The sequence below is a fragment of the Frieseomelitta varia genome, unplaced genomic scaffold (assembly GCF_011392965.1).
Source record: "Frieseomelitta varia isolate USP_RPSP 00005682 unplaced genomic scaffold, Fvar_1.2 scaffold_229, whole genome shotgun sequence".
Lineage (NCBI taxonomy): Eukaryota > Metazoa > Arthropoda > Insecta > Hymenoptera > Apidae > Frieseomelitta > Frieseomelitta varia.
In genome coordinates, this window is record NW_025109956.1 from 377,128 (window position 1) to 397,594 (window position 20,467).

The 20,467-nt window shown below is 24.9% G+C and overlaps 4 protein-coding genes across 9 annotated transcripts; 2 read left to right on the plus strand and 2 right to left on the minus strand.

The window, feature by feature from the left end:
- Positions 1–1,849: 1,849 nt before the first annotated feature.
- LOC122527637 (50S ribosomal protein L1) lies at positions 1,850–6,581 on the minus strand. Of its 3 annotated transcripts, none has more exons than XM_043651993.1 (10): positions 6,523–6,581; positions 6,169–6,197; positions 5,888–6,077; positions 5,587–5,791; positions 5,179–5,361; positions 4,981–5,095; positions 4,768–4,886; positions 4,598–4,695; positions 4,351–4,522; positions 1,850–2,113 (listed from the first exon to the last, which is right to left on the minus strand). In XM_043651993.1, exons 1-9 carry the CDS (start codon positions 6,579–6,581, stop codon positions 4,387–4,389), a joined length of 1,134 nt encoding a protein of 377 aa, XP_043507928.1. In that variant the 3' UTR covers positions 1,850–2,113; positions 4,351–4,386. The 3 variants fall into 3 exon arrangements, with proteins under 3 accessions (XP_043507928.1, XP_043507929.1, XP_043507927.1); XM_043651994.1 differs by lacking the exon at positions 1,850–2,113 and adding an exon at positions 3,636–4,224; XM_043651992.1 differs by lacking the exon at positions 1,850–2,113 and having other exon boundaries at positions 4,336–4,522.
- A 25-nt stretch (positions 6,582–6,606) lies between these two features.
- Positions 6,607–9,014, plus strand: LOC122527638 (GTP-binding protein SAR1). 3 transcript variants are annotated; one of them, XM_043651995.1, is made up of 6 exons: positions 6,607–6,815; positions 7,070–7,166; positions 7,500–7,619; positions 7,861–7,926; positions 8,033–8,268; positions 8,347–9,014. In XM_043651995.1, exons 2-6 carry the CDS (start codon positions 7,124–7,126, stop codon positions 8,461–8,463), a joined length of 582 nt encoding a protein of 193 aa, XP_043507930.1. In that variant the 5' UTR covers positions 6,607–6,815; positions 7,070–7,123; the 3' UTR covers positions 8,464–9,014. The 3 variants fall into 3 exon arrangements, with proteins under 3 accessions (XP_043507930.1, XP_043507931.1, XP_043507933.1); XM_043651996.1 differs by lacking the exon at positions 6,607–6,815 and adding an exon at positions 6,949–6,967; XM_043651998.1 differs by lacking the exon at positions 6,607–6,815 and having other exon boundaries at positions 7,051–7,166.
- A 381-nt stretch (positions 9,015–9,395) lies between these two features.
- On the minus strand, positions 9,396–11,675 carry LOC122527640 (3-hydroxyisobutyryl-CoA hydrolase, mitochondrial). Of its 2 annotated transcripts, none has more exons than XM_043652003.1 (8): positions 11,479–11,675; positions 11,211–11,406; positions 10,863–11,017; positions 10,534–10,775; positions 10,212–10,453; positions 9,923–10,142; positions 9,636–9,823; positions 9,396–9,546 (listed from the first exon to the last, which is right to left on the minus strand). In XM_043652003.1, exons 1-8 carry the CDS (start codon positions 11,479–11,481, stop codon positions 9,416–9,418), a joined length of 1,377 nt encoding a protein of 458 aa, XP_043507938.1. In that variant the 5' UTR covers positions 11,482–11,675; the 3' UTR covers positions 9,396–9,415. The 2 variants fall into 2 exon arrangements, with proteins under 2 accessions (XP_043507938.1, XP_043507936.1); XM_043652001.1 differs by having other exon boundaries at positions 10,863–10,909; positions 11,319–11,406; positions 11,479–11,528.
- Positions 11,676–12,209: 534 nt separating this feature from the next.
- LOC122527641 (peptide deformylase, mitochondrial-like) lies at positions 12,210–19,756 on the plus strand. Its single transcript, XM_043652004.1, has 3 exons — positions 12,210–12,525; positions 18,033–18,410; positions 19,497–19,756. Exons 1-3 carry the CDS (start codon positions 12,295–12,297, stop codon positions 19,593–19,595), a joined length of 708 nt encoding a protein of 235 aa, XP_043507939.1. The 5' UTR covers positions 12,210–12,294; the 3' UTR covers positions 19,596–19,756.
- The last annotated feature ends 711 nt before the right edge of the window (positions 19,757–20,467 follow it).

Here is a 20,467-nt window from a genome sequence, read left to right on the forward strand (position 1 = left end):
ACTAGCATCTCTTTGCATTTTAACTCAGTCACAATTGCTGCAAACAACTTTTCCAACAATAAGCGAAACTTGATACCACTAATTGCGCATTGGTAGTTAAAAGTAGAAGTATAGGATTTTATCGAATCGACTTCTCGGAATCTAAAATAAGTTATGTAGACACAAAGATCCATTTATCGAATCGTGTGAATGCACTGAGCTAAACAAAGGCACTATCGAAGTATTGATCGTATTTTGTTCGCTGGTACATGGTAGTTTATATGATTATAACGAATATTGATTATTATAATGAAAGAAATCAAGCGTTCAACATGTCGATGTACTTTTCATTTTTAATCGAGGATTTAGCTGCGATAGCCATTATGTTGAAGAAAGAAAATCATACAAAAAAAGAGACAAAAAAGGAGATGGAACATTTATGCAATTTGGACCAATCGTAAAACAGGAAAGTTTTTTTTTATACAACTAATTACTAGATTACGATACAAAATTTTGTTTAATTTCCAACATAAACGCCGGACAAGAATTAAAAAATTCTTTGAAAATTCGTTACCAAATTAAGCACGAAACTCGTAGAAGCTGCAGAGTTAATTTTTATTAAATAATGGAGCAGTTGAGTGCATTCGTTTATTGGACTTTGCATACATATATTAATGAATAATTAGAAATAATGATAAAACATTCAATACGTGCTTCGACAATGTATTCGTTCAGCTTGTCTCGTCAATAGTATAGATTTTTAAGCTGCAGCGCCCTTGAAATTAATCATGTGTATCTGACAGAAATTGAATATTAGCTGCATAACTGTAAAATGAGCAGATAGTGAGACTCAAGATAATTCTGATGAAAAAATATTTCGAAATGTACGAACTAATTAATTAAGCAACTGGATGACAACTTTAAGAGGTGGATGTTTCTAACAATGGTAAAATATGTCACAAATACGATAATAATGTGATTGGGCATTTGAGCATTGAAAAAACAGTGGAGCGAATAAAAAGAGTACTGATTCTCTAATATAAGATTTGAAATATGTGCCTCCGTTGTGCTTACTATAAAAATACGAAAGAAAAATGAAAAAATGAGATGATAGTCATCTAAAAATGAAATAAGTACTGGTAGAAGAAAGAAGGAAAGAAATACAAGTTTTGTAAGAACAAGTGAAACATGCTCGAAGACGATACGACAGTGGAAGGAGATAGAAAGAGATCTAAGAGAGATATAATTAGTCTCAGAGAAAAATGAAGAAGTGATGAAATGGTAAAGTGGTAAAATCAATGCCTTGACTTTTGCCATGGTCGAGGACTACGTTAGGTTTTTTTGAATAAAGATCAGCTAGACGGTCAAAGGTTTGCTGGCAACTTAAAACTAGAAGTTCAGGTCACTTGAAAACCATATAAATTCTCTATAGCAAACATGCCATCAGACCATGTGACATTCTCGCATAGAAACTTTCCCGAATACTAATATAAAAATTTATAATACTATGATATTAGACAATATTATTTAATAAATATTTATAATATTAGTATTTTATTAAATTATTGCAAGTACTAATGTATGAATTATAAGTCTGAGAATTTAATTCAATATTTGTGAAAAATGGGATAAAGTATCACATAAGTACTTCAATCTCGTTTATTATGAAAAATACAATATTTCAATTTTTACAATTTTTACAATTTACAAGTTGATTCATTGGGAAAAAATATTTTTGCCCAATGGGATGAGCAGTTTTAGCATTCTGTTTTTCTAATTTCTAATATTAATGTTTTATTATTAATATTTTATTAATGTTGTAAAGATCTGTGAGCATGAATAAATATTTTTATTTTTAATTTTTTTTTAAATAATTAAATTGTGATTCATGATCATGTTTATTTTAATTTTATGAAAGTTCTTGAACATCTATATATTTTTTCCTCCATTTCTTCATTTCCTTCCAATTAAATCAAGGAATCTTATACATCAATGATATTTAAGAATTTAGAAAGAATATCTGATCTTGAAATTTCCATTTTATATTTTTCGGAGTTGTTTGTCCGCATTTTGTTTCTTGTTTCATTAAATTTGTGATATTGTAATCTCAAAGATTCTTAACATATTATCGCATCTATAAGAAGGCAAATGATATTAAATTTCATAAATCTACATCTAAAATTATTAATAATATAAAAATAGTAACATGAAATACATAAATTTCTAGCAACAGAAGATTCATACCAAATAATTCATGAAGCAGCTTATTACCATATGAAAAATTGTTCTAGAAGTGTGTCAAGCAATTAATAATGAATTAATTAGCTGAATTTATTCCAACCCTACAAAAAAATTAGATAAAAATTGTAACAGATATATGCATTACGTGGATAATTTCCGGAATTGCCTAAAAACCATCGATAGAGAGTTTATTATAATAAATACTTATAGAAAACAATTGATCGTTCTGTGATGATAATTATAAAAAATTGTTTCGTCGTATCATTGGCCCTTGTAAATGCAAATATATCGATTTATAGCTAACACAGGATCTTATGGCAAGAAGGCGACAGCCAGCGATAACGACATTTTCGCCAATTTTAATCTTATTTAAAAATAAAAAAATTAAATGTTCCTGTAAATCCTGCTCGAAATACGTTATGTTCGGGAACACATTACCATTAAAAAAATATTTGATGAGACCATTCTAGGAACACAAAGTATGCATGACATTGAAAAATATATTTTTAATTATATTATCATATGAAGATTAATTGAATGTACGTTTGAGATTCTATAATTCCATGAGGATTTTATTTAAAAATATGTAACAATTAAAATATGTAATAATTAACTACATTAAAATTCCATTGAATTTATATAAATATTAAAAATAATTATAATATAAACTAAATTAATAAACATATTACAACAATAATTATAATATAAAATAAATTATATAAACCTATTACAACATATAAACATTATACAAGATATCCATTATATAAGATTAGTTGATAATACAACCGTATAATTTTGTGTAAGAAGTGATTTTACGTGAAAAAATAAGTCAAAAAGAAAGAATAAAATTTTTTTTATTTAAGATTTCGTTTTCAAAAAAAATCAAGTTTTAAAATTTATCAAGTATATTTATTCTTAAATTTAAATTCTGAACTAAATATGAAAAAATAATCGATAAATAATTATTTTATTTGCTAAAATAAGTAAAAAGTGTAGAATAAAATTTTTTTGTTTAAGGCCTTATTTTTAAAGAAATAAAATTTGAAACATGTTTAGTTAAGAATTTGCTTAATAATCGTATTTGATAAATTTTTGAAGTTAATTTTCTCAAAAACGAAGCTTATCTTATAAAAATATTTTACACTTTTGATTTATTTTCACAGAACCTACTATTTATTTCTGTCTAGTTAAAAATTAGTTCAAAAATATAAATATACTTAAAAAATTTTCAAACTCGAGTTTCTCGAAAACAAAAAAAAAAGAGAATAAAATAAAAAATCTTATTCTTTGTTTTCGATTTATTTTTGAAACCATCATCTAATCTAAATGATCATACTACTAGTTATGAAATGCCTTGTATATATATATATGCATATCTTTTTTTTTTTCCGAAACATCAGCACTTTTCTTTAACCATATTCATTTTATCACGAAAAATCTCGGGTTGATCAACGATGAATTGAGAAATACATTCATATCATTGATTCAGTTTCGATTTAATAAAATATGCAAGAATTGTTGCTAGATCGCGATTTCAGTAGTTATCGATGATGTGAATACGTACATTTTAAATAATTAAATATTTAATCAAACAGAGTGAATCCTGTGTATGTATCAAGCTTTAAGTTTTTTTCACTTCTTTTCTGCTTGCGAATTATATAACATGCTTGCACTTCAATAGAATTAGCATCTCCCCCAAATTATTAGTAAATATTACTAATGTTACTAATAATTTCAAATTCATCTCAATTCAAATGTTAAATTTCATTTTGGATTTTGATTTCAGAGTACATTGGAACTTTCAATGCAAGGATTCTTCATCTCTGCTGAAAAAAAATTAATTCCCGACAATCTTTCAAGGCTTCAAAAACACGATCGAATTATATTGTCAGTTTTAATAATTATCTTCTATACTATATTATAGTATCCAGAAAGCAAAACTGATCCATTAGTAATATTTTTATAACGTTATTGATTAGTATGGAGTAAAACAAATTATTACTGCTAAAGAAGTTTCAATAAAATATTAATATTAAATAATGTAATAATATATAAAGCATTCAAATTTTTGTGAGTTACTGTGTATTTTATCATAATAAGTAAACAACAAAAACATAATGTTTAATTCACCATCAACTGCAATTTTATTTATGCTACATTATGTAATTAATGTGTAGCAATAATTGCTGTTTGTTCGTCTTCTTCTTCTTCTTTACTTATTTCTTCGTTATTACTTGTTTTAAGATATTCCTGGTAGTTAATTTTAAAAGATTCATTAGAAAGTTCACTCTTAATTTGAACTCTGTAACATTTAAAAATATTTATATTTTTGATATTTTATTTTATTATCTTAGAAAAATGACATAATTATATGTACCTTTCAATAAATAATCCATCACGTTTTGGTCTCATTGATTCAACATCGTTGATTAGAGAAGAAAAGTTTTCTTCCAGTTCTTTTATGTCCATATCAAGCTAATAAATAAATAAACAATTAAAAATTAGATACTTTATCAAACTTTGCAATATTCTATATCATAAATTTACCAAGCCAAAAGTCGTACTAATTTCGCCATATTCTTTGAAAATTTTATGAGGCTGTGCAGTGTATATAATTCCATTTTTAAATTTTTTAACTAATTGATTTATATTATTACCCAATGTACCTGAAATATTTAAATTACTGATATTTAAATGTCATAATCGTATATAAATATAATTGTAAATGAAAATTTATGTTTAACGAACACGTTTATTTACCTAATTTAATATTTGGAAATTTCTTTTTCAATAATCCCCTAATTAGTAATAAATCAGATAAAATATCTGCATGAGCTACGACATAGTCATACTCTTTGAAATTGAACGATCCATTCTATAATAATTATAGATTTGTATTTAAATTTATATTTATGTTTTATAATGCTGATATAATTAATATATAATATTTTAACTTACTTGAATTTTTCTTATCAATTCAACACCACCAATATAATCAGCTCCAGCATTTTTGGCATTTTCTTGTTCTTGTAAATTCTTGGAAAAGGCTAATACTGTTCTACTATTTTCCGCACATGTAAATATATGAGGTGTATCAATGACCTTCGTAAATCTATCAACATACCTATTCTTCTTTTCGCGCTATTTTGGATAATTTTAAAAATACTTTTATTAGAAAAATTTTTTAACTTAGTTGTAATATTTGTGAAAGTTTAATATAATATGTGTAAATAAACTGTTTAGGTTCAAATATTATATCAAAATGGATTCAACCAGCATTTAACAATCGAGTTAATTAACTAAAATTTGGTTCAAATAAGTGAAATTCATATAAACAAAGTTTTATTATACTTTAAAATCTTTTACCCTCATATTTAATTCTATAAATGCATTAACAATTGCATTAGGTTTATTAAGCATAGTTGGATGATGTGTTTCACGATGATTTTCTATAGCCTCTTTTAAAGAATACACTGGTTGTGGATGATATTTTATTATATATACATTATCGATTGCTTTCCATTTCCAACTTTCATCAATGGTGTTTAGTGGACAAACTTCTGCCTTTATTCTATTATTAAATTATTGGAATACTTGGTAATTTATTATTAATAATATATATTCTAACAAGAAATTAACAAAAAACTTTATGCTATAAATCACTCACATTTTTTCCTTTTTATATGGGACATATCCTACTTGTTCAATTACTGTTTTAACTTTTTTCTTTTTGAGTTTTAATCTTCTTTTCTCTCTTGTTCCTTTCCTAGCTGCATAATCTCGACTTTGCATAAACATATATGAGCCTATATTATATCCAGTATTATATGTAGTACGGAAACTTTTTATTAACCAATCTGTAAATATTAAATTAAAATGATTAAAAATAAAATTATATCAATGAAATCATATTAATTTAGAAAGAAATATAGTTTAAAAGTAACTTACTTGCTATCATGATTGTACATAAAGTAAACCTAAATAGGTTAAGACAATTGATTACCAAATGAAATAAGAAAATATCCTAGGGATATTATATTTTCAAACATTCAATATAAATAAAAATCACTAATAACGCGTTTAAATTATAATGTATATTTTCTTTATAAATATATTGTTAGTATGTGTATATTAAAATTGTGTTTATTTCTAAATATAGGATTCAAAATAATTATTCATTATCATTATTATAATCGCAAAATATAATAAATTGACTTAGAAAAATAAATAAAAGTAATTTATAATGTTAATGTACATGTATAAAACAATAAGTTGAAAAAGTGAAAATTTAAAATAATTGACCTAGTGCGTTTATGAAACAGCACTATGTAGACAATATGGCAGACGGAAGTAGACGTCATCAGTGCCAACTGTCAGCCAACTAGGCTTTTAGTTAAAAGCTGTGCTTTCTATAGCAAGAAAAACTCTTTTTCTCCATCTTTTTACAGCTTCATATATTTCATACAGAGTTCAGAGGAAAAGGAACAAGTTTTATGTAATTATACCATGTGCACGTTTTTTTGACCTGTCTGCAATTTTACATTTAATGGTGGTGAACGAAATATCGTAAAACAATTATTAGTACGCGAGATCTGGTAAGTCTATCGCATTTCAATTGTAATCGTCCATCAATTATATTCTAAATATTATTCTTTATTTCAATATAATAAATGGTACTGATGTAACGTTTCTTTATAACTACTTATAAATATTATTATTTATGTTTAACTATATCTTTTCTTACAATGTAAGTAATATCTTAAATTATATCAAGGCTATAATGAATCTAAAAGGTGGTTTCTATTATGCATTGCAAGATGATAATCTTGTTAACTCATCATTGTTGCAGAGTCATTCAATAGTTAGTACATAATAAACCTAACATTCACTCATATCTACAAATATGTTCATTTGGGACTGGTTTGCAGGAGTTTTAAATTACCTTGGTAAGTGTAATTTTTATAATTTTTCATATATTTTTTTATAGATATCTATAATACAAATATAAGATATATTAAGATGTATGTAATTTGACTTTATTTTATTCTTACTAATATATTTTTAACGTATTAATTGTTTTTATTAATATATTACATCTTATAATACATTTTTACATTTAAAGTTGCTTTTTTTATATTATATGATTTTTATGATAAATACATTACATCTATGTATTTTATAATAATATACTACATCTTATAATATATTCTTATTAATTCTTATTAATACATTTAAATTTGATTTTTTCATATTGTATGATTTTCATTTTCAATTTTTAGGTCTTTGGAAAAAGAGTGGTAAACTCTTGTTTCTTGGTTTAGATAATGCAGGCAAAACCACGTTACTTCACATGCTCAAAGATGATCGACTAGCTCAACATGTACCTACATTACACCCAAGTAATTACATATTGTTTAAAATAATTTATAGTTATATATAAATAGCATACATAATTTTATATAATTTTATTTAATATATACTAGATACTAAAGATATATTAGATATATACTCATTCATACTAATAGATTACTAGTAAATTAAAATAATTTCAGGTATTTTATTTTTAAATAATTAGTTTGATGATTCAATTTCAATATTTTTTTTATTAATTATATTTAATTATATGCTTTTATGCTTCAGCATCAGAAGAACTTTCTATTGGAAATATGAGGTTTACAACATTTGATCTTGGAGGACATCCTCAAGGTATAATTAATTGATTTATTACAATGTAGTACAAGGTGTAATTAATTGATTTATTAAAATTTTATAATATTATTTTTATTGAAATATGACATTCTTTTTTTTATAGCTCGAAGAGTTTGGAAAGACTATTTTCCTGCAGTAGATGCAATAGTATTCCTTATTGATGCAAGTGACAGAACACGGTTACCAGAATCGAAAGCTGAATTTGATGCACTTTTAACTGATGAACAACTCAGTGCATGTCCAGTTTTAGTGCTAGGTAATAAAATCGATAAACCAGGTGCAGCATCAGAGGATGAACTTAGAAATTATTTCAATCTTTATGGTCAAACAACAGGAAAAGTATGTATAATAAACAGTTACACTTTGTTTAAAACAAAATAATTTATATATGAGTTTAAAATAATATATGAATTCTAGGGAAAAATTTCTCGCAATGAAATACCTGGTCGTCCATTGGAATTATTTATGTGTTCAGTACTGAAAAGACAAGGGTATGGTGAAGGTTTCCGCTGGCTTGCTCAGTACATTGATTGAATGCATACAGTAATTTAAATACTCAGATTTGTGGCAGTTCATTACATTTCCCTTTCCTCTAATTCATATTGGATATTAGTACAGAAGTGTATTATCCTTCATGTGAATTGAGCAGTAGGGAAGGAATATTAATATATAAACTGCAATAACAGATTCAGAACAGTGCAAATAAGTTTAAAAAGAAAAACTCAAAAATATAACATGACGAACGTGATAGAACTAACTTTTTATTTTAATACATAAAGCCTATAAGCTATATAAATTTTTTTAATTTCATATAAATTCTGTGAATTTTCGTCATTTTGCAAATTATATTATGAAAACACACTTGACATAATAAAAATAAACATTTTGATAAATAAAGTAATAAATTATTCAACAATTTTAAGTGTTTCTCAAAATTATTTTTTATAATGTAAATGTTTTAATTACATCAAGAATATTTTAAGTATTTTTGAAAATTAAAAAGGTACGATAAATGTATTTGGTTTGGTTTTTCTGTTTTACTTCAATAGTAAGGATATAAATAAAGTGAAAATATACTTGTTTAATATATTGTTATTTCTTCATTCTCAAATCATTTTCCTTTTTAATTTTTTTTTTTTTTTTTTTTTTTTAATAAAATACAAGACCTACTTAAGAAAAAGATTAAAAACACGTATATTTTATTATAAAATTATCAATACATTGATAATAAGTATAATAATAAATTTCTGAAATATTAATTTCTTGTAAAATATCATAACTCTTCCTTAACTATATAAAAATTATATAAATGTTTGTATAAATTTGTTAAAATAAAGTAAAAAATTTTGAAAATAAAATTATAATGTCTTAACACGATATACTGACTTACATTTTGTTTATTATTTTTTTATAAAGTATGCTGTTTTGTATTGTATATTATCTCCATTTGTTGCATTATTTTAATATCTTAATATTGTAATTAACTTTAAAGTTGCAATTCTTTTTCTTCTAAAAGTTTTGCAAATTGTTGATTTACATAAGTATCTGTTACTTCTTCTAGACTGTTAGGATTCCATATTGGTTTTTGATCTTTATCAATTAAAAGAGCTCTTACACCTGTGGTAGTGACAACAATGATAATAATAACTTTATAACATATTTGCATGAAATAAAATTGCTTTAAATAAAAGGATAAATATGCACACCTTCACAAAAATCGCTTGTTTTGTTTAAAGCAGCACATGCTAATCTATATTCCATTTTTAAACAGTCTGCTAAATTTAATATACTTCCTTTTTGAATAGCGAACATCGTAACTTTTAGAGATGTGGGAGATGCTTTTAATAACATTTTCAATGTTTTTTTTGCCCATTCTGAATTATCCTTTTTTAGGCTTCATTAAAATATAGCATATATATAATAATATTATAGCATATATATAAAAATAATATTTTTAAATTCTATGTAGTCTAATTATTGTTATAATCTTTACCTCTCTATTGTTTCTTCTACAGATAATGAAGAAAAATATGTATTAATTTTATTCATATACGGTGCTAAACAGAATTCTTCATTCCATGTTACAGATTGATATTTGTTTAAGATTTCCGCAACATCAGATTGTTCAGTCATTAGTAAATCTTGCTTTAAATTTGGTAACTTTTCAGAAGGAACAAAATGTGTTGCAACACCAGCAAGTAGTACGTCCATGCCTTTCAACATGATATATGTGAAAAAGCACTTAATATACAAATTATTAAATTCAGTAATTTTTTTACTACCTTTTAAACGATCTCCAGTTAATCCAAGGTAAAGACCTAATTTATCCTTCAATCTAGGTAAAAAATAAGTTCCACCAACATCAGGAAATAATCCAATTGCTGTTTCTGGCATTGCAAACAATGTTTTTTCTGTTGCAATCCGATATTTACCATGAACAGATAATCCAACACCACCTCCCATAGTTATTCCATTTATTATAGCCACATATGGTATTTTATATGTACCAATGAGGTAATTTAAACTGTATTCAATATATGTCAAAAATTTCATTATTAAAGCATTGGTATGAAAATGTGTTATTTAAATTATTTTGTAACTTACGCATATTCCTTTCTGAAAAATGTTTCACCTAAGGTTTTATTTTCAGTTTCTTTTAATGTATTAACAATAGATTTTACATCACCACCTGCACAAAACGCTTTTTCTCCTGTACCTTCTATTATTACTAATCTTTTAGATGATTCCCATTTCTTGAGTACTGGATATATTTTTTCAACCATTGACAAATTTAGAGCATTCAGTGCTTTAGGGCGATTTAATATAATAATACCTTTATCCCCTATCTTATTTAAAAAAAGAAATACTTATAAATATTTAATACATATATATTATTTACATACATATATATTATTTACTATAAGTATACGTACGTCTTTAAACAAGACATCATCTTGTCTAATAGCTTGTACTTCATTGCCTGTAATTGTGTTTTTATTAGGTATTGGAATTTCAATAGGTGGTTTAGGATCTGAGTGAGGTTGAGGTTGAGGTTGAGGTTGAGGAAGTGTAGGTTCAACAATAGGTCCTAAATTGTAAAAATGTACAAGTTCATATAATTGTAATTCTTTTAAAAATATGTAATTCGTAAGTTAATTTATTATTAACATTTAATTCATATATTTATCTTATTTTTAACTGTATAAATTCTGACAATCAAATTTTTATTAGAACTTAATAATATTATAATTATATACTTAAAATAGATTTGTTTTTGAAACCTGGTATTTCTACTATGGGGTTTGGATATGGTGTTGATGGCGTTGTTTCAGGTGGTAATATAATAGGTTTTGGAATTTGATTGTTAAACTTTAAATCCTTGTCCTTACCTGTACTTGAAGCTTGTGCTGATAAATACCTGAGGACACTAAATAAATTACCACTTAAGCAATTTAGTTTCGATGTACCATTTTTCATCTGAAAGAAAATATAGACATATTATCCCAAATCCAAAATTTTATTGCATAATTATATATAAATAATGATTACCATTTTGGCTATTTATTTTATAGTTGACTATTGTATTTCAATTATTTATTTATTTTATATAAATTAATAATAAAATACAAAATATTAGTACAAACAATGTAAAATATTATGATACAAATACATCTGGTATATTAGAAGATATTTAATTATATAGGTTATGAAACATCTTCATTAATTGATATTCTTATTTTTTGTTGCGTATATGAAGTAATGATAGTTATGTATTTCAAATCAATTGAGACGTTATATAATAAGCGTAAAAATGTAAAATATAAGTTACATTAAAATATTTCTTAACATATCAATTAGTTTAAAGACATTATATTATTATGTTGTAATAATGTATATCACTTATTAATTAATTAAGTATATATATGAAAAATATCAATATAAAATAAAATTTTTAAAATAATAATAAATAATTAATAATATATATGTTAAATTCTGTAAATATTAAAGTCAAAGAATGATAGCACATAAGAAATATTTTTAAATATTTTGTGACATATGATTTCAATTTAAAAAATGCGATCAATAAAATTGTATGTAAATAAGTTTATGCAATAGATATATATATATAAGTTACCCAATTTTTTATTATCTCAATATATTTTCATAATTTTTAAGAATAACGCAACAGAGATACTTGCAATAGATCTAACGGGAATTAATATTATATTTTCCCGCTAATACAGATTGCGGAAATGAATAATTACGGGCATAGTAGTACCAACATATCTACAATCATCGTAGTAGCATAACCTCTTATCTATCCTGAGGTATTTTGAAAATATTGTAAAAACAGTAGTCATTATAATGTTTAAATATTCCAATTTATTTGATGGATGTGCGAAGATCATACAGAAGAGTAATGTTCGTTTTATTAGTTTTCGAAGTATAAAAAAACTTTATTCAATATATTTCGACAAAACAATCGAAACTGCAAAACCTCCTTACGATTTCATTTGTCAAGTTGGTAATCCTATCTTGCGACAGAAAGCGTCACCCATTGATATGAAGGAAATTCAAACAGTAGAATTTCAAAAGGTACGTCTTACGTTGTTATCTATATTTTTAAATAATTGTTGTATCTATTCTAAAAATCTATAATAATGCAATGATTATTTTTTTCGGTGAAAAATCACTTTTTCACTGATTTTAATAATTTTTGAATATGTTGTAAAAGTCGACATTTGTAACAAATTTTTTCTTTTACAAAAAAGTCAGACTTTTTTAGTTTTCGAAATATATGTAAAAAAAACTGTCGGTTTTTAAATTTTACTCATATGCATGCGATATCAATGATTTTTGAATATGAATATTTTTGAATATATAGAAATCAACATTTGGAACAATTTTTTTCTTTCATTAAAATGTAAGATTCTATTAATTTCCAATATATTTATAAAAAATTAACAGTTTTTGAATCTTGAATCTACATGCGTATATCTGTATTCGCAAATATAGTTAACACATTTGTCTTACACATTTGTCTTTGATGTAGTTATTTTTTTCTTTGTATCATAAATATTTACTTTACAAATGTAAATAAACAATTCCTAGGAAAATGCATGTTATAAAACAAAAGTGATTCTCACAAAATTTTTTACTTAGTTTATAGTGTTTGAAATATATTTGTTCGAAAAATAATTTTATGCAAGCAACGCCGACCGCCCCGCAGCGGCTTGATTGAAAACTCTAACTTACAGCCAAACTCAACTATCCGATATTTGTTGTTAATTGAGTTACTAACATTTTTTACAATCTTGCTGTTGTGTATACCGCTTTACCTAATTAGGTAGATCAATTAAATATGGGATCATTTAAATATCTCTGTTATTTTTTGTTGTACAAAAAAATTTCTGGAAAAGAAGTTACACCATTTTTAGAGACAAATGTAATACTGGAAATATTTTTTTTTTCAATGATCATTTATTTACGAGATCTCGAAGTTGTCGTTATTTTTTTGTTGACTAACTTATATTTATTTTTGGATATTTTCATAAAATGTAAAAAAAGCTAATTCAACAATCTATAGAAATGCATACATTCGCAAGCTTAGGTAAAAATAAGTTTAGGTTATATAATCCGGCCGCCGTAAGATAGTTGGTCACTAGATCAACATATGCGCTGCCAACACGCACAATTATAAGTACAATTCATAGTAATGGTAGTTTTTTGTAAATATCTCAAAAACTACAAAAAAAAATCATTATTTGTAAAAGAAAAAAGTGGTGATTTCTATAACATATTCAAAAAATGTCAATGTTGATAGAATGTTCTTTCTATAAGTTGTCCCATTGTTTATATATCAATTAAATATTTAAAATTAATTTTCACTTATTTATTTGCTTATTTATTAATAAAAAAAATTATTATAGCAAAGTATTTATTTCATAGGACCAAAAATTATTGCTTTTTTTGTCATTTAGTAATGTTCGACGTATTAAAAATATGGTTTAAGTTAAAATTCACTAGTTCAAAAATTATGTATTTTTAGTATACTTTTTGTCATTTTGGTTTCATTTCTGTGTTATCAATAGCGTTATCTTTTAATATTACATATCGTAGTTTATAAATCATATTTGAGTTGAGATTATACACGAATGGAACTGAATATAATTATATTAAAAATATTTTGAGTCTTAACTTTTGAGCAAAAAAATCGATCATTTTTAATTTTTCAAAGTAAAGATCAATCAAGTATACAATTAAATTTGTAATATACTTTCTTGATTAATTCGATGTGTGATACTCTTTTTGACAATACTTGTTTTGATTATTTTGCTTAACGAGAAAAATAAAAAAAATGGGTAATCAGACTCGAATGACCTTGAAAAAAGTAATTGTACTGAAAGAAATTTTTATATATGATTGTGGCCTTAATATATATTATTCTGAAAAAATTGGTAATTCCTTTAAAAGTTATAAAGTACCTCTAAATGTTAAATAAATACATATTCACTATGGAAAATCTAAGCTATAAGGTAATATTTTATTTAATTATTCCGTATTAACGGAATGTAAAATTTTAATTGGGGCTCTTTATTAATTTCTGAGATATTAATAAATCATTGGGTACAACACATTGAATTCTGTTTATACAGACATGACTAATACATGTAATGGCCAATGCTATTTAGTCATCATGTGAATGCCAGGGAATTGTTTACATAATGACGATGTCGGTATTCTATACGGTATTCTACATAAAGTCTAATATCAATTTTTGGTATAATATACTGAATTAATACCTACAGACGTTATTAATCAACTGTTTTCGCTGTATATATTCGTTGAAGTTAAATTAGGTTATTTTCTTTAATTGCTATTTTCTTTAATTATTTTAAGTGCAACATCTTATTAATTATTATTATATTAATGTCTTATTAATTAACGTGTAGATACTAAGAACAATATCGTTATTATGTCATCGATTATTTGTTAATTCACCGCAAGGTCTATTATGACAATCGTATAATATTAACTAATCAGCGAAGATTGTTTGTATGTATTAGTAACGTCTGTATAAGCAAAATTCGTTCTATTGATTCCAAAATTTTTTATTCATATCTCAGAAATTAATAAAGATCCGCAATTAACATTTTTTATTTTTTATTCCCTCTTCTCTCCTATATCTTTTAAAAATTTCGTTCTATTTTGATGAATAGGTCATCATACTGTACTAGAGGTGGCAAATTGGCTTATGCCCTTATTTTCTTGATGGGTAGAGCAATCCCTTCCATTGCATCGATCTCGATTTTAGCTTTAGCTGCTAAAATTAAAGAAAGACAGCTTGTATGGTTCACTACGGCGAAAAAAAATTCATTACGGCGTACTATATTCAATTTAAGTTGGTTTTTATTTCAAGATTGATCGTCAGTCTTAAATTATAATTTGGTAGGATTAAAGTTAGATATAGAGTGAACTTTACTTCGCTTTGCAAAGTATGTATGTGGACACAGTGAGCTCCATTCCAGTGTGTTTTACTTTTATATGATATAATTTAATATTTTAATTCAAACTTATTTTAATTGAAAATTACCATTAAAAAGAAATATTATTCAGGAAAATACCAGTTACCAAAATTATTATTAAAAAGAAATATTATTCTGAAAAATACCAGTTACCGATCGAATGTGAAATTTTGAGGGGATGGAAGAGAGAGGGAGAGAACCTTAAATATAAAATTTTAACTTCGGGTATTTTTTTATTTCTGAAATATTTAACAAAACTTCTGATACAGCACATTGAATTCTGCCTATACAGACATTATTAATACAACTATCTCTTCATTGTAGTAGTTTTCGCCGGTGATAACGAGATGCTTTGGAAGGAATTCAGGCCCGATTTGTTATTTTTAATGAACTTAATACAATAATAAAGATTGATATGTGTATTGTTATAAAAATGTAAAAATGTGATAGCGATAGAAACAGTGTCTCTTTTGCTTTTGTAAAAATGCGTACACAATTATTGTTAATCGGAGCAGCTGTTGCAGAAGTCAATTTTAATCCCTCAGGAACGATGACTTTTTTTGTTAACAATGATGATAATTCCTCAGATTGCCGGTTGTATTCCCAATATACTATGTACTTATAAATTCTTGACGAATTCATTGATGTAATATATGCCATATCTTCTAATTCGTGATTTTGTTTATAATAATATCCTATTGTTAATATGCAAAAACTTTTTCCTACTTTCTTATTTTTTTATTTATTTTATTTTTGGGGCCCAATTGCTCGTTTTTTTTATATTTTTTATTATTTTTTTTTATTTTTTATAAGTTACATATAATGTATATATATTTTATAAATTACATATAATGTACACATATTAAAACAAAATACTTAAAACAATCGTTAAAATTCACGGGAGTATATATATATATTATATTATTGATAGCTTCATTATTTTTCTTATGATAGGATGCTTACATGAAAAAAAATTGTTGCAATTTAGTATTTATTATTAGAATAATTATTAGAATAACTGCAACTAAATAATGAAAATCTTATCAGTGGAAGAATCTATGAATGAATATCAGAGATGTCAAAATCCTTCCGTTATGGTCATTCTTTTGACGAGTTTAACTTATATAGAGAAAGCAATATAATTATGTTACATATAATGATAATTATATATAAAGAGTGTTCTCGTAAGGGATTGAAGTTATAAAAAAAATATTTTTATAAAAGTTATATGGTATAAAGAGGCATATTATTTGGTATGATATTAATGATATTTTTGTAAATAGAATGATGGAGAAGATTTCAAAATCAAGTTGATATTTTTAAATAATATCATATAATTTCGGAAGCAGTATTCGATTTATTTGAGCATTCTCTATAAAAAAAAATATTAACCTATTCCATTAAAAAAACCATTGGTTTGGGAAATATTTTCTTTTCAATGTTGTTTATTATATGAAAGACAAGGAATGATATGAGCAATATTTCCATGTTTATATTGTCTTTGTCTTTCATATAGTTTTACAGAACAAGCTTTACAGAATTAAAGTGAAAATATCTTCTAAATCAATGGTTTTTCACATACTTTTTTGTAGAGAATGAAAAATGAATTGAAAATTCATTTAAATGAATCAAATACTGCATTCAAAATTATGTAATTCCATTTGAAATATCAACTGGACTTTTGAGTCTTCACAATTTCACCCGTAAAAATATCGTTAATACCACATAACGTGCTTTTTTATGTTTAGGTGACTTTTGTAGGAACATTTCTTTTATAACTTCAATAAATTTCCCTTACGAAATATTTACATTTTGCGAGATAAACAGAACATCCACTACACATTACACTAAAACTTCATGTAAATTTGTATTATTTATGTAGAATTCACATTATCTCTTTATCTGTTATAGCATTCACATTATCTGTTTATCAATGATTGATTGTTTATTTAAATATGCTGTCATAATGATTGTTTATTTAAATATGCTGTTATAAAATATGTTAATTATCGAAGAGCAATTCTGGGGCACTTTTTAACATCCTAGATCTTATAGTCTAAAATAGTCTAAAATGTACATATGACTTTCTATTCTACATTTATATAGAGAATTATCGAGAAATTTTGAAAATATTTGACCAATAATTTGCAGGCCGGAGATTTATCTGATCGAATCAATGCTGATATTCAAAAAATGTGTAAATATATGTAATTCATAAATTATATGTGTAAATATATGTAATTCATAAATTATATGTGATATATTCATAAATTATATTCGAATAAAACTAATTTATAGTTAAAAAGGGTAATTATATTGTTATTTTTTTTTTTCCTACAAGTTAAGTCTATGACAAAAGTGATCATAACTTTTGAATGAAAAAATTTCGACACCTCGATTCATTCGTCGATCAGTTTTTCTAGTAATAAACTTTTTTTCGACGTAGCACACACTCAGTCCTAAGTACTAAACTTCCATAGAGAAATTATTTTGAAAGTTTTATATAATATAATAAATTTTTTTCTAATGTTGTAATTCATTTGATCATGAAAATATGCATGTATTTATTTGTTATAGACACTTGATCATTTATATAAAATACTGAAGATATCTGACACAGTAGGATTAGCAGCCCCACAAATCGGTTTATCTTGGCAAGTATTTGCTATAGAAGTAACGGAAGAAACTGTGGAAGATGTTCATCCAGGCATACGATCATATTGTCAAATCAAACCTCAGCCGTTGACATATTTTATCAATCCAGAAATGGAGATAATAAATTCTGAAGAACTTATATTTCATGAAACATGCGGAAGTGTCGATCATTTTCATGCAGAAGTACCGAGACCAAAAGAAATTCAAATCAAAGCACTTGATCGATTTGGAAAACCATTTTGTTGGAAAGCAGAAGGTTGGTTAGCTAGGATAGCTCATCATGAAATGGATCATTTAAAAGTAAGTTCTTTTTTTCTCTTGTTAGTTTACTTATTGTTTAAAATGAAATGACATGTTTTCAATTTTGTATACTTGAATTATTGTTTTCTTTCGTAAGAATTTAGAAATTAATGATTTTTCTATAACTAGTTAAATCTAATATTTAATTTAATTGCAATTCTTAAATTACAAATTTATTTGTATTAAATTTTTTACTAATTTTTTCTTTTCATTATTGTATATTTTTGAATGAATCTTATAATGATTATAGAATTAATTAGTTATTTGTTTTTTTATCAGTGAATAGATGTAATTAAATAATTATACAATTGGAATAACTTAACACTAGTAATATATTCTTTTCTTTTTGTTTAAAATAAAACATTTATATTTTTTCTCGAAGTGTAAAAAGTTTAACTAAATTATCAGAATAATCTACGTTACATGTTGTATTCTATAATATATAACATATGTTTTCTATGTTGATATATATTTCCAATTGTAAATAAAGTTAGAATAAAGTAGTGAAAATTGGTATTATCAAATGAGATTTATGATAGTATCTTAATTAAAATCGGATTTGAGTTTGATTAAAGGATCGAAAGTGACTCATTAAGGAAAATGGTGAGGTTAAGCCCCTACATGTGTCCTATCGATCCGCTCTCTATTCGCTCACGTTTCACGCTTGAAGTAATTATATTCTTGCAATCTGTTTTCAAATTCTTTATAATTATTATTATAGAATGGTGAATGGTAAATTACACAAACCTTCAGCTTTCACTAATTCGATAAGCATTTTACCTAAAAATTAAAAAATTTATCATATTAAAATCGAGAAATCATTGCCAAAACGTGATTGAACTGAAATCGAACGTTACACACAATTTAAATAATAGAATAATTAATCGGATCTAGAGCGTGAATAAACTATGAACGGATTGATAGCGTGATCGAACCTAACTTCTGAAAACATTTATCGAGAACAAATTGTAGTTTTACTTATCTAGGAATAAGTCCATAATATATAATTTTTAATTTATTAAATTAAGAAAATGTAAATACGACCGTAAATATTATTAATTAATATACAATTATTTATTTTTGCAGGGTTTACTATATACCGATAGAATGTTTCCGTTAACATTTGAGTATAGTAAGTTTGACAAAGAAAACTATATCGATGAGAAAAAGAATATTATAAATTAAGCAATTTGATAGAATTTTGTAATCTTTACATGAATAAATTTATGAGTTAATGCATAAATTATATAAATTGTAATAATATATTAGATACATTAGATATAATTTGTTAACAAATTGTACAAGTTAAACTGAAATATAATCCACTAATATGTAAAATATTGTTTGTGAAAAAAATTAGTTGTGAAAAATTATTAAAATTATTGAAATTTTTTTCCCTAATTTTCTTGTATTTGTGGCGTCAGTTTAATAATTAGCTATGTGAATAGTTATTTAATAATTTATACCGCGAAATATTGCTAAATTAGTGTTATTAAAATATGTATTTTATTACTGCTTTTTAATATTTTTTCTTTATTTTATTTTTTGTAATGTACAAGATTGTAAGGGTTCACGAGTATGGTATAGATAAATAAATATTTTCTGATTGTTCTGGCTTGTCGTAACACTGATCATTTAGAAAATTGATATAGCATTAGTAAACCAAATTTGCAACCTTAGAAGTTACAAATTGTTACATATATATCCAATGATCATTTTCGCATCTAAAGGAATTAAATTTTTTAATTACTGATATGAACCTGAGAGTGTATCTAGGAATATTTTAATTATAAGACAGATATAACTGATCCATTAATGTTGATATCTGGGATTTCTTGATTTCTTGCGGTTCTTTTGATTATAATTTTCACACATATTACCTTTTTTGTGTCTTAATGAACAAGGATTGAAGTCGCATAGGGACTATTTAGAAACATTACTTATACATTACCTTTTTGGATGACGTTACACAATCCTCACACAATAATTTAAATTTATTACGTCGCTCGTATGATTTTAATAATATTCGATAGAAATAAATATTCGATATTAATTGA

What these genes read in the sequence shown, in the direction of transcription:
- LOC122527637 (XM_043651993.1), bottom strand. Translation starts at nt 6,581, where the DNA reads ATGACGTCTACTTCCGTCTGCCATATTGTCTACATAGTGCTGTTTCAT. An exon ending in AATTGATAAGAAAAATTCAA is followed by an intron (nt 5,096 to 5,178) that starts GTAAGTTAAAAT and finishes TAATTATTATAG; the next exon opens with AATGGATCGTTCAATTTCAA. An exon ending in GATGGATTATTTATTGAAAG is followed by an intron (nt 4,523 to 4,597) that starts GTACATATAATT and finishes TAAATGTTACAG; the next exon opens with AGTTCAAATTAAGAGTGAAC.
- LOC122527638 (XM_043651995.1), top strand. Translation starts at nt 7,124, where the DNA reads ATGTTCATTTGGGACTGGTTTGCAGGAGTTTTAAATTACCTTG. An exon ending in TGTACCTACATTACACCCAA is followed by an intron (nt 7,620 to 7,860) that starts GTAATTACATAT and finishes TTTATGCTTCAG; the next exon opens with CATCAGAAGAACTTTCTATT. An exon ending in TCTTGGAGGACATCCTCAAG is followed by an intron (nt 7,927 to 8,032) that starts GTATAATTAATT and finishes TTTTTTTTATAG; the next exon opens with CTCGAAGAGTTTGGAAAGAC.
- LOC122527640 (XM_043652003.1), bottom strand. An exon ending in AACTGGAGATCGTTTAAAAG is followed by an intron (nt 10,143 to 10,211) that starts GTAGTAAAAAAA and finishes TCATGTTGAAAG; the next exon opens with GCATGGACGTACTACTTGCT. An exon ending in AACAAGCGATTTTTGTGAAG is followed by an intron (nt 9,547 to 9,635) that starts GTGTGCATATTT and finishes TCACTACCACAG; the next exon opens with GTGTAAGAGCTCTTTTAATT.
- LOC122527641 (XM_043652004.1), top strand. Translation starts at nt 12,295, where the DNA reads ATGTTTAAATATTCCAATTTATTTGATGGATGTGCGAAGATCATACAG. An exon ending in AAACAGTAGAATTTCAAAAG is followed by an intron (nt 12,526 to 18,032) that starts GTACGTCTTACG and finishes TATTTGTTATAG; the next exon opens with ACACTTGATCATTTATATAA. An exon ending in ATGAAATGGATCATTTAAAA is followed by an intron (nt 18,411 to 19,496) that starts GTAAGTTCTTTT and finishes TTATTTTTGCAG; the next exon opens with GGTTTACTATATACCGATAG.